General features: G+C 35.5%; 2 protein-coding genes across 2 annotated transcripts; one reads left to right on the top strand and one right to left on the bottom strand.

The window, feature by feature from the left end:
- Positions 1 to 5843: 5843 nt before the first annotated feature.
- On the top strand, positions 5844 to 7115 carry LOC111418525 (uncharacterized). The gene is made up of 4 exons (XM_023051069.2): positions 5844 to 6095; positions 6146 to 6474; positions 6536 to 6758; positions 6813 to 7115. The coding sequence occupies exons 1-4, from the start codon at positions 5916 to 5918 to the stop codon at positions 7035 to 7037; spliced, it is 957 nt and encodes a 318-aa protein (XP_022906837.1). The 5' UTR covers positions 5844 to 5915; the 3' UTR covers positions 7038 to 7115.
- A 4359-nt stretch (positions 7116 to 11474) lies between these two features.
- Positions 11475 to 12600, bottom strand: LOC111420860 (proteasome alpha7 subunit). The gene is made up of 4 exons (XM_023051061.2): positions 12475 to 12600; positions 11946 to 12401; positions 11773 to 11885; positions 11475 to 11717 (listed from the first exon to the last, which is right to left on the bottom strand). The coding sequence occupies exons 1-4, from the start codon at positions 12493 to 12495 to the stop codon at positions 11540 to 11542; spliced, it is 768 nt and encodes a 255-aa protein (XP_022906829.1). The 5' UTR covers positions 12496 to 12600; the 3' UTR covers positions 11475 to 11539.
- Positions 12601 to 12763: the final 163 nt, after the last annotated feature.

Below are 12763 nucleotides of genomic sequence, written 5' to 3'. Positions count from 1 at the left end.
TCCTTGTTAGCTAAGAGAAGTTGATCATCAAAAACCTTGGTCAATTAATGTCTGGTGCGGCATTATTCGCAATAAAATAATTAGACCTTTTTTTATTGATGGCAATTTGAATGGCAGAAAGAATCGGAATTTTTTGTTGAACGATTTAACGGTTTTGTTGGAAGACCTTACTCTGGAGCGAGGACTTGCGCTATGGTATCAGCATAAATGATGTCCATCTCATTATGCTTTAGCCGCAAGAGAAGTTTTAGACGAAACGTTTCCTGAAAAATGGATAGGACGTAATGGACCGGTGAATTGGCCACCTACATCACTCCACTTAACTTCTCCCGATTTCTTTCTTTGGGGTTACCTCAAAGAGAAAGTTTACAACCAGGTACCAACAACACCAAACGATATGAAAAACCGTATCAGAGCAGCTTGCGAATCAATAACTGAAGAAATGCTTGGCAATGTGCAGAGAACGTTTTCAATGAGAATTCAGAAATGTTTAGAAGTGAATGTCATCATTTTGAGCGTTTAATCGATGTATAAAGGTAACTTTATAAATTTTAATCAATGTTCTAAATTCTAAAGTGATTTCAAAAATGAAGAAGAATTTTAGTACTATTTTACGATTAATTAAATCGTTTTTTATTAATTAATTTTTTTATTACATTTTGAAATATGTTGTTTTATTTTTCTTATTGTAGATATCTTCATAATGCAGAATTAAAGAAAAAAAATTTTTAAGCTAAAAATACTTAGTTTGTTAAGTTGTTCAAGACGTTGAAAGAAAAAAGGATATGTGCGATTTGAAAAAATTAAAATGACGTCAGAAGGGCTTTTAGGCAACCCTGAAAAAAAATCTGCTCATGTGTACCCTGTGCCCCCTTTTCACCAAAAAAAGTTTACTTGAAACTTTTTTCGATTAGAGTTTTGGTTTTCGAGATATTTGTGGTACGAAATGTTCACAGCAAATCCCTGCTCACTTGAATCGACCAGATGAGGTTAACGATTTCTTTATTGATTCAGTCCCTTCTTTGAACCTTGCAACGCGTTTCAGTTTTAATGACTTACCGCCTTTAAATTTGATTCAAACTAATTTTAAGTTTGTCTTTGTATCCGAAGATGATGTAATAAAAGCTATTTCCTTAATTTCTTATAGAGCTGCCGGTGCTGATAATATCAGTGTGAGTATGTTGAATATGTGTCTTCCATTTATATTACCCTACTTGACACATTTACTCAATGTTTGCATTGAAACTTCGGAAGTACCTGACTGTTGGAAGTTGTCAATTGCGGTTCCTACCCCAAAAAAACGTGACCCATCTGAGCCTAAAGATCTGCGGCCGATTAGCATATTGCCAATTTTATCTAAAGTTCTGGAAAGAATTATGTTTAATCAGTTGCATCAATTTGTTCAACTTAATAATATTTTACCGAAGCATCAATCTGGTTTTCGTAGAAACCATAGCTGCGGTACTGCCCTTCTCAAGGTAACTAATGATATTTTACAAGCTCGAGATAAAGGATTATGTACGTTGGTAGTCTTGTTGGATTTTAGTAGGGCTTTTAATAGTGTTTGACTTGCTTGTGGAATTGTTAAAGTATATTGGCTTCAGTGAATCCGCTTTAAACTTAATTGAAAATTATTTAAGTAATAGGCATCAGTCGGTTAGAATCGGTGATGCTTTGTCTGAATTTCGCTGTTTGAGCAAGGGTGTACCACAAGGTACTATTTTAGGGCCTATTCTATTTTCTTTATATACATTTCAAATCGTTAGGGGGTTAAATCATTGTGAGTACCATATGTATGCGGATGACTTGCAGATGTATGTTTCCTTTGATCCACGCGACTTCGCGTTGGGTATTACGAATATGCAAAAAGACCTTGATTACATTCATAAACTGGCTCGGGAATACGGTCTACATCTTAATCCGAGTAAATCCAATGCTATACTTTTTGGAAATTCCGCTATATGTAATGGTTTTCGGGAAAGTATTGATTTGCTAATTGATGGTTGTAACATTCCTTTGGTTAGTGAGGTAAAGAATTTGGGTATGATTATGGGCAACAGTTTTCGCTATAAGAAGCATGTCTCCAACTGTATATCCAGGGCTTATTATCATCTGAGGATGTTGTTTCCTCATCAACACTACCTTGGTATTCATCTGAAAAAGGTGTTGTGCGAAGCCTCTGTTTTGGCTCAATTCACTTATTGTGCTGAGGTCTACCATCCGTGCATTGACGTTAGCGATGTAACACGTATTCAACGAGTACAAAATTCGTGTCTTCGGTATATATATGGAATTAGAAAATATAACAGAATATCTTATAAACTGAAGGATGCGGGATGGCTAAATATGTATCATCGTAGGAAAGTGCAGTGTTTGTGAATATACCATAAAATTATAAACTGCAAGGAACCACAGTATCTCTACCAACTGATAACTTTCCGAAATGATGTCCGCCGAATAAATACGCGATTTCGCGGAAGACTGTCGCCACCCTTCTATCCTTCTATCGCTGAAGACACTGCAGCTAAAAAAATCCTAAAATCCTAAATCCTAATAAAATCCTAAGCGACCTTACTCAGATTGAATCTTGCTGCTACACAGGCCCTTCCACCATGCAACTGGATTCATTTTTACTACACTGGTCCAGAAGAATCTTTTTGCCCACAATTCATCATTTGATTTATAATTTGCCAAATCTGCCACTACATCCAAGTGCATTAACTGGGATAGGTTGTGTATAAATTCCATGGCGTCTATTTCCTCCGACGCCACGGTGACAAACTGCTTCGTTTAGAACAAGGATTCAGAAATGCAGCGGCAAGATCAATCGGACTTGTAGCAAATTCCTTGTGATTAAATCTTTGGTGTTAGGTATTATGGGCTTAAGTCAAAAATTTTACTTTTCCACAAAATGAGTTTGAAAGTTCTATAATTATTCGTAAATCGCATTATTGTTTTATAGAAGTAACAACAGCACCAATTCATTACCGAAATGGTAGTTGATAGCTAGGTTACAACATTTAAGAAAAAAAATGAATATTTACCTGAATTTGGTTGACTTAAGTCTTCAAGACCCTCTGATTAATAATTACCTGTATTTATTTTGTTTGACGTAAGGACTTAAGTCAAGCAGAAAAACGGCGCTGAGTGATTACATTTTTATTCAATAACAAAATGTTGGAATAATCAAAATAAAGTATATACACGAAACAAAAAGAATAACGACGCCAGCGTCCTTAAGACCAATCCTTAAATGTCTTCTTCTTCTACTTGTTCTATCAAATCGGGATCATTATCAATGGCAGTCTCAGAAGTTGGTAAATTTTTATAGAATTCGTGGAATACAGGTGGTACAAATCGTAATAATGCACACAAATCGTTTTTCTTATCAACCGAAATTGGAAGTGAACTTCTGTATCTTTGCTGGAGTGGATAATTCTTCAAGTTGTGGAGTTTTCCCCTTCTTAGGAAACTTAGCACATTAAAATCCTCAGTGTCGCTTAAATAGTTTTTGTAGTGTACGACACCTGTTTCTTTATATTGAAGCCATTGTACAAGCGGCCACAAGAATGGTTCACCAGATACATTTTTTTCGGCATACCAATACAGTCTTTAGTAAATGAGCAAAGTCAAAAAATTCGTTCTTTTCCATCTCATGAACCTTGAACTGGTTCTTTCTCCCTGTTCCCCTGACCAACTGGAACCAATCGTGTGGGTGGAAAATAGGTGTTTCAATTTTTTTTTTCTGTTTCTCTATCATGGAGTGATCGATGTCACATTCCATGTGAGTATGGCCTGGTACTAGGAACTTGTGATTGATTATAAGATAGGGAAATTCACTTTGCACTTTTAAGAACATGGCAGCAACATGACTATTTTTGTTCTGCCCTCCACATGTGTCTGAGTACAATGTGACTTCAGTTACGGAATCAGGTAATTTTTTAAATAGCTATATAAGCAGGAAGCAATTTGTTTGCCTCCCCTGGCAGCTAAAGCCTCGTGCCACATGTAATGCGTTGATTCGCCAGTCATGAACGGTCAAATTATATGTCCACAATTGCCTTTTGTAAAACGCTACCGAGGAACCAATAAACGGTGTTGGCAAACATTGATGGAGATCAAAACTATAGCATTTTTTTGCAGAATTGACTTTAGCTTCTTCTTTGTCTGCTTTTTTTGCCTCGTATGCTGCATTCGCTTGTTCTTGGTGTAACTGTAGATCTCGTTGTACATGGAGCTTCTCTTCCACATTGTTCGAGTTAGTAGCAACCTGTACTTGCATATGAAAGGTGTCGCATTTAGAACAAGTATCCACGTGCGGTTTTTTAAATGAGAGTTTCAACTTATGAAATTCTCTCTCATATATTGTCCTACCAACAGGATTGTTTCTTTCTTCCTTATATAAATCGTACATAATTCGCAAGTTTAAATGAGATGGAAGGTACTTTTTGTCATTCGTGCGTCTGGTATAATGACTTTCATATGAAGGAAACGATTTAATGTGTGCTACTACTGCATTTATTTCTTCCTCCGTTTTTTTGTTTGCGGAAGATGTTTTGCCTCTTCCATCATTTGTAGTAATACCAGAAGTATTCTTCGTTTTATTTCTGATAGCCATTCTAATAAATTTCTCTTTTTCATCCAAAGTCCTGCAAAAACAGTTCTTGCATACAGAAAACCTCTTGCCATTTCTTGCCACTATAACGTTTGAAAAATACGTTGTACTTTAGAAGAGTAATAATTACCTGAACGTCCTAGAGCTAATTGCACTATACAATGAACACTAAATTAATAATAGACTGAATTGCCAAAGCATGTTTGATATGAAAGACCTAAGTCAATTTAAGTCTTTAGGAACGTCTGCATAGTTTTAAATTGGTTGCTCAAAAGGGCTTATGTCAACTTACGATTATAATACCGTACAAGATAAGACGCGTTCTGATTTATAGCCTATAGACCGGTTTAAAATAGTAGCAGCAGTTGGTGTTAGACTTAAGCCCACAATACCAATCGAAAGGGAAAAACAAACTGACTTAACTCTGTTACTATATTGAAAAGTGCCATTTTGTGACTTAAGCCTTTTATACCTGACACTAGAGAAATGTCTTTTGAGTTATTACATCTTCTTCCTCAGATATGCAAAAATTTGAAATGTTCAGAGAGTGCATTGTGCATTTTGTATATCATCGGGGTGTTTGATTCTTGGGTAGTTATTAGTGAAACGATAGGATCCAGAATGTTACAGATTTGTTCCAACGACGTTGCCTTTTCGTGCACAACTAAAGTTTGAAGACTGACTTTGTTGGATATTAAGAATTCCATACAGTAGAGATGGCTTCCCCAGCGCGTTTTATATTCTAGTTTCAAACTAACTTTACAGTCCTTCGTTTCGCTTATTTCCACAAGTAGAAAAGATAAAATTTGAGATTGTTTTATTGCGTTAACTATGTGTGTAGCGTCTGTTACTAACTTCTGTATAAGTGGAAAATTTAAGATATCGTTGCACAGAAGATGAAGAGTAGGTATGAGCCATGCAACCCAGTGGTACGATATGAGTATAGTCGTCTTGTAGATGCCTGAATGATTTTTTCATATTAGCAGCATTGTATCCGATTACCACAAGGAACTTTTCGACGTCAAATTTATCAACAATCTTCTTTATTTCACCCTTAAGATATTCTGCTGTGTGTTAGCATATCCGCATATTCTGTATCCAAAAAAGTTGTGGATAATTTCTTTCTAGTTGGCAAATAAAAAATGTTTTAGTATCAATTTTAAATCAACGTTCACCAGTTATTTTCTAATCTTCCCTAAAAATATCGATCAAACTTTTCTATTGTATGTAGTTGTCGTTATGGAAATATACAAAATAAATTTTTTTGACTTGTTTTGGTACACATTTTTTGAAAACTTAAATGGCACCTAATCAAGATGATAAAGGCGCTCCTGTTCAAACTCCCAATGCCGATTTATCAATAATAATTCCAAACGATGATTTAACCTCAACGTCATCATCAAGCGTAAATGTACCAGAAGAACATTCGATATACGAAATTGTTGAATTACCCCAACCGCCAACACTAAAAGAACTCATTGTAAGTTTGTTATAACAAATACTAAATTATAATAATTTTGTGATTTTTAGCAAAAATATTGTGATTGTAAAGATGTAAGCAACATCACTAAAGTAAAATTAATGGTTATAGCTGTTGATGTTGGTCTTCAACATTTACATCATCACGTTCCAATGTTAACGGAATTAATTTTGGATGGAAGCGTGTTGGTTTCTTTAAGGGATTTGGGTTGTGCGTTGAAAAATTTAAAAATTTTGAGGGTGAATCGCTGTGGTTTGACTGCTTTGGATGGAACTTATGGGTTTGATAATTTGGAAGAGATATATGCAGCTAAAAATCAGTTGCTGGATATTTCCGAATGCTATAATTTGGTAAAATTAAAGGTTATTGATGCTAGCAAGTACACAATACAATTTAAAATAAAATCTTCTATTTTTTATAAATTAAAACAAAAATTTTAGCAATGTTTTAAAGGATATCCAAGCTTTATTCTTTTTGAGTCTTTGCGACAATTTAAAAGAATTAACTGTAACGGGGAATGAAAATATCGTATCTCACAACGATTATAGGAAGGTTATTAAAGAATTAATACCACAATTAGAAATGTTGGATGGAAAAGAATTTAGTTTTGAAGAAAAAATTAAAGCAAAAATTAACAATAATAATAATAGTACTGCTGGACCGGTTTGTAAATTGTGTAAATTTGAAATTAATTTTACGAATGTATTTTATTTTTAGAGTTTTCTGCCTCCTTTAGAAAGACCGAAATCAACTCAAAGCGAAGTTAATACTAGCAAAGAAGATTCGTTTTCAGTGAATTTTCCACCTAGAGCACTTTCAGGAAGTTCCCAAGGAATCTCTTCGGCGCGCGAATCAAATTTACCAAATTTGTCTAGCGTTAGAAGTCATAATAGGACTATAAAAGGGAAAAAAGTTCTACCAGAAATTAAGAAAAAATCTTGAAAATTCAGTTTTATTTTTGTATTTGTATATTTAAATGTATACTTTTATTTTTAAATATCATTTTGAAAATTTTTTAAATTGGCATTTTTCAGTTTATAATTAAAAATATCCTTTTAGTGAATTGTTATTAAAATAAGTCACAAAAAATGGCGATCGTAAAGCTACATGAGATTGTATCGAAAGCTAAAAATAGTGTTCAAGTTTTTAAATTGAAGGAAGTAAGTAATTGCAATGACTTAAATGGTTAAGGTTGCAATTAACTCTGTGCTGAATTTTTCAAATTTTTTCTTCTTGTTTGTTGGAGTGTGTTGTTAGCAAGATCCTGCAATATCTTGTGTTGGTGTAAGATCATTCTATGCGATGTTACCAGCTGAGTTGCAACTTCTGTTAGAAAGAATTCCTTCAATTCCATGCTGGATGCAAATTTTTCCGTAGAATTGAAGAAACAACACCAACGTTCTTTTTTTTGGCACAGAGGAGGAGAAAATGCATTTTCGTACGTCGATGGTACACGACGTACGACTAACAGTTCACTATCCAGTAAAAACTCCCTCTCTCTTCTCCGGGACAACCTTTAGGGTAGCGGGGAAATACAAGATGCTAGATGGATAACATCCAACAAGTCCATCTTTCTTACAGATTCCGACACGTTCATCCAATCTCCTCTTAAGTAGGCAGGTATTACAAGCAGGTAGATAGAACCCAGCAAGTATCGTCCCTGGTTTAGGTAGGTTTAAAATCAGATAGCAATAAAAACTTAACTTCCTTAATTCTCTTGGATCCGTAGGGGCACCCCTTTCGGCATCTTCTTGTAGCTACATATCAAACTACCTGTCAAGTGTGTCCATTTCCTTTTCTTCTGAACCAGAACTTGGGTCCCCGCACCTTTCCGCGGCTATTATACGGCCCACAATAGTTTATAATGTTATTGGTCCAACCTCGATAGCCAGTTTGTCCCCAGCCATCCTCCATCTATTACAGGTGAAGAGCGTGTTCTCTGCATCATCCACTCTGGCGTCAGCGTAAGGGTATGAAAGACAGTCCACATTTCCGATCTTCCATAGCTAGTTTCGGAAGTAGTCAAAAATTGCGTGATGTATAAGATTCGCCGTTCACCGTTCTTTTCGCATCAGTTGACCTTGCTATAGCATTGGCTTCATAGACATTTTTCCTTTCGGCAAACAGGAGATCTATGGAAGGAACCTCGGCAATCACCAACACGGCTGGTGCGTACACAGTTCAGTATGTACTGGCCGTGCGCAAAGCGCCTCTCCTCTACACCATGACGAGTCTTCTACAGTTGGCAAGTCCGATACCCCAAACTTCACAATCATACAGCATGATCGCTTTGATTTGACACCTCCATCTGTGGTTTGTTCCTGATTAAATCGTTAAAGTGATAATAGCCGAGGTCATCTTGAGGTGCTACATTGTACACCATTAGAGAGATAGTTGCTGGGGTCACTTGCAATCGAGGCACTAAATTTTACTGGCTATTAAGCGAGGTGCTACAATCTCCCTAGACACTACATTATACGTAGTCAGAGAGATATTTATAAAGACGATATACTGTACAGTCGTGTTCACGGGAAATGCGTACCGAACGTCAAGAGCTGTTGTGTGATGCGACATGTCGCTTACCTGGCCGGTACCGTCACAAGTTCCTCTCCACGAGCTTCGTGTGCGTTCGGCTCGGCTCGTTTAGCCAGCGGCATGTCGGATCTCACAACAGCTCTTGACCTTCTGTACGCATTTCCCGTGAACACGACTGTACATTGTTAAAATGCTAATAGTCGAGGGTGCATTCGGCTGAGGCGCTACATTATACACCATTGGAGAAATAGTGGCCGAAGCACTCCTCTTGCGGTCTTGAACCGTTACAATCTACACCGTTATAAAGATACTGACAATGAAAAGCTTTCCACTGTCAAAATCATAAAATTTCAAGTTTGGTGAAACATAGAGGATATTGAGATTTCATAACGGTAACGATAAAAGAAGTATAAGAACAGAGTAACCCCTTCGGGTTACACATCTTAAAGGGATTTTTTTACCAATTTTCTGCCCATTTCATAGGCTGTAATATTCCTTGTAGGTTCATATAAGAAATCTTAGTTCTAACGTTAATAGTTTCTGGGAAATATTTTTTAAATAAGTTTGTAAGCCGCAAACGATATATATTATATTTGTCATAAACTTAAGATATTCTTATGTAGCCATTACTGATATAAAAAAAAAACCTAATGGAAGGTTGGTCCAGAAGCGTTGCAAATACTATTTCAACCACCAAATATTGACATGAAAGCTTCGGCTTCAGACAAACTAACTTATGATTTGTGGAGAAACGATCGAAGAATTTTACTTCTTTCGATAAAAAAATTGTTAGTGGAATTAGTTATGGAACGAAAATCAGTAATAGAAAATCAAACTAAATAAAATATCCATAAATATGGTAAAAAAAAGCATGGGTTGAACAGTTTAATCAAAATTCGCAATATTTTAACACACATCATTGTCATTAATCACACTTATCGAGTCGATATCGGCGCTTGTTGCATGCGATAGAAATGTCAGAAACCTAAATGACCGATATCGCCATAAGCGCCTTTTACACCAAGAGTTTTTTCGACAGTTTTGGAGCGTACGTTTGGAGCGCACACAAGCGTGCATGTTGGACCGCGCTCTTGGAGCGTCCGCTCACGGCATATTTATTTATTTATTTACGTATACAGTTGGACACGGAAACGGGACGAACCCAAGGTACCGTGTCTCAAAGATAACAATAGAAAATATAAACGATCAAAACATATAGAATTTACTTATATAAAACTAATTATTGTGATCAGCTTTACACGCCGCAATTATCAAACGTTTAAACGCGCGTAGCGAGTCGCAAAAGACATCAACCCCCGCGCCACGATGTAAATGGTCGCATGTGCGCGCCATTCTCTTGACTTTTTCATATTATTTATATTTTTCGTTAATCATTTTTTTTTTGTATTATAAAAATACAGTAGTCGTAGCCCACTTTTTATAATTAGTTTTTTTTTTTAATATTTTGATTCACAACAACTTGCGCCCGGTGAAATCAGCCTTTTGATGGTAGAAATCTACTTTTCTGACATCCAATAGGCTGATTCTCATCACAAGTAAGCATTTGCCCAACTCAAGATTTTATGGTCTCTTAATTAAAACATTGGGCAAATAATAACATGATAAATTCGTCTAATATTTAAGTCACAAAACAATAACTCTTACATCTCAACATTATAACGAGATAACGAATCGACGTTGCCACACATTTTTCCAGGCTTATAAACTACCGTAAAATCTAACGTTTGTAAAGGAAGCGCCCATCTTAATAGTCTAGCGTTTTTATTACTCATTTGTTTTAACCAAGTCAGAGGACAATGATCTGTTTCAATAATAAAATGAGTTAAATATAGATACGGTTTTAATTTATTCACTGCCCAAACTAATGCAGCACATTCTAACTCACTTGCACTGTAAGCTTGTTCTCTCTCAGTTAGCTTTTTGCTTAAGTACAGTACAGGGTATTCTTTATTGTCGTCATCACGTTGGGATAAAGTAACTCCCATTCCTCGTTTTGAACAATCAGTTTGTACTATAAATTTTCTTTTATAATTGGGAGCTTTTAACACTTTACTACTAGTTAATTCTTGTTTTAAATTATTAAATGCGTTTTCCTTCTGTTCATCCCATTCAACCTTGTTTTTGGCTCCTTTTCGTAAAGCGTCTGTTAAAGGACTAACAATTTCTGCATAATTTGGTATGTAATGGTTATAATATCCAGTTATCCCTAAAAAGATTCTAATATCTTTTTTTGTTACCGGTCGTCGAAATTCTTTTATTGCAGCTACTTTTGCTTCAGATGGAGTTCTATAACCTTGTCCTATTTTATGTCCTAGATAAACAACTTGAGCTTTTCCCCACTCACATTTCTTTGCCTTTATTGTAAGACCTGCCTTATGCATAGCTGTAAACACAAGTCGCAAATGTTTCAAATGATCTTTCCATGTCCCGATCTGGATGTGGAAGAGTATATACAACCAACATCACAGTATTGGTATTACAATAGACAAATCGCATATACTGTGATATTGTTTGCATAGTTGCAATGATGACGTCAAGTATGATAATTAGGCCCCGTTCACATGACAATGATCTGACGCGCGTTTTTTAAACTGAATATATAACTGTTATAATTAACTGTATATGAGAAGTGTTCTGGGTGTGAGGTATTAGAAGTGGAGGGCTAGAGATAAGTAGGAATGGAGGGGCCTGATAAAGTAGGCCAAGGCCCGACATCAGGCTGTCGCGCCATAGAAGAAGATCATTGCAGTATTATTACAATTTACTTCTTTTCTTTTTTAAATATTCATTGATGTCAATGAAAAAGTAAAAGTAACATAAAGATTTACTTACGAAACTTATATTTATACCATAAAACTTACAAATACAAAAAAAAACATAATTTTCGTTTACATATCCTCTGTATCTGAATCAGAATCCGCCTCAATAGCTTGTTTTGCAGACTTCTCAGCTTCTGCAAACACATTATCGGGAACTCGTTCGTGTCTGCCTTGAGTTTCTTCTGAAACCCATGATAATTCCAGTTCAAAATTTTTATCCTTCAACTCATCATGCACTAAATAAATACTGAAACCAAAACAATATGATTAACAAACACAATACCCAAAGAAGATAAATTTACATCCTAGCAGCTTCTTTTACTAATTCTCGAGTTGTCATATTCCCTAACTTTAGTTTCTCAACTTCAGTTTTTGCTGATTGTTTAGCTTTTCCAATAGCACATCCATAATAACCCTTTTAATAAAAAAGAATTCATTAAAAACGCCAATTTTTTATTTTTTGTTTTGTTCTTACATATGAAACTCCTGATGGGTCAATCATATACATTTGGGGGCCATCTAATCTATCCCATGATCCCATAATCACACTACATCCATAAGGTCTTACAGCGCTGTATAATGTATATGCATGCATATACATACTCACACGTTCGTTTAAATATTTTAAAGGGACATTAACATTGTATTGAGCTCGATAATTAGAAGCCTCCTTCCGTGCGATCTCAACAATCTGCCTAGCATCAGCAATAAGCCCAGAAACGGCCATTCCAACATGCGAATCAACATTAAAAACGCGTTTGTTGGCACCCGCTTCGTAAAGTTTTGAAGTCACCAATTTTTCCACCGCGAAAACAACCCCATCCTTTCCACGGAGACCAATCGCAGTTCCGCTATTTTCCACAGCTTTAACTGCGTATTCCACTTGGAAAACGCGACCGTCCGGCGAAAATTGCGAAGCCGAAAGATCGTACTGCAAAAAAGTGAGGTTAGATATAGTGTTGTTTGGAATTAATAAGGATTTAAGAGAATTCTTTTAGACTTACTCCTGTTCCAATTGAACTCATTTTTGGGGTAAACTATAAAAGTGTTGTTTTATGCAAGTTTAAAAATGATTTGTAAGAGAATGATTTGCAATTTGGTTATGTACCGCTGTTTGACAAACGAATCTAGGAATTTTTGGTTTTAAAGGTTGGTAACAAATTTTAAATATTTCTATTTTATCAAAAAACATGGTTATATATTAAAGTGTTATTACTATTTTAATTAATTGTACCTAAAACTTTATTATTATTAATCAAATTAATGATTTTATTAAAATGTTGTGCTTTATTT

This window comes from Onthophagus taurus, chromosome 11 (assembly GCF_036711975.1).
Source record: "Onthophagus taurus isolate NC chromosome 11, IU_Otau_3.0, whole genome shotgun sequence".
In the NCBI taxonomy this organism is placed as follows: Eukaryota; Metazoa; Arthropoda; class Insecta; order Coleoptera; family Scarabaeidae; genus Onthophagus; species Onthophagus taurus.
Note: the sequence above shows the minus strand (reverse complement) of the source record. Positions and strands in the feature narration are given on the sequence as shown.

Excerpts from the sequence above, each read along its gene's own strand:
- LOC111420860 (XM_023051061.2), bottom strand. The coding sequence starts at position 12,495 with ATGAGTTCAATTGGAACAGGA. Across the intron at positions 11,886-11,945 it reads ACCCATCAGGAGTTTCATAT|GGTTATTATGGATGTGCTAT; the intron begins GTAAGAACAAAA and ends TTTTATTAAAAG. Across the intron at positions 11,718-11,772 it reads GTAAAAGAAGCTGCTAGGAT|TATTTATTTAGTGCATGATG; the intron begins GTAAATTTATCT and ends TTTTGGTTTCAG.
- LOC111418525 (XM_023051069.2), top strand. The coding sequence starts at position 5,916 with ATGGCACCTAATCAAGATGATAAAGGCGCTCCTGTTCAAACTCCCAAT. Across the intron at positions 6,096-6,145 it reads CAACACTAAAAGAACTCATT|CAAAAATATTGTGATTGTAA; the intron begins GTAAGTTTGTTA and ends TGTGATTTTTAG. Across the intron at positions 6,759-6,812 it reads ATAATAGTACTGCTGGACCG|AGTTTTCTGCCTCCTTTAGA; the intron begins GTTTGTAAATTG and ends TTTTATTTTTAG.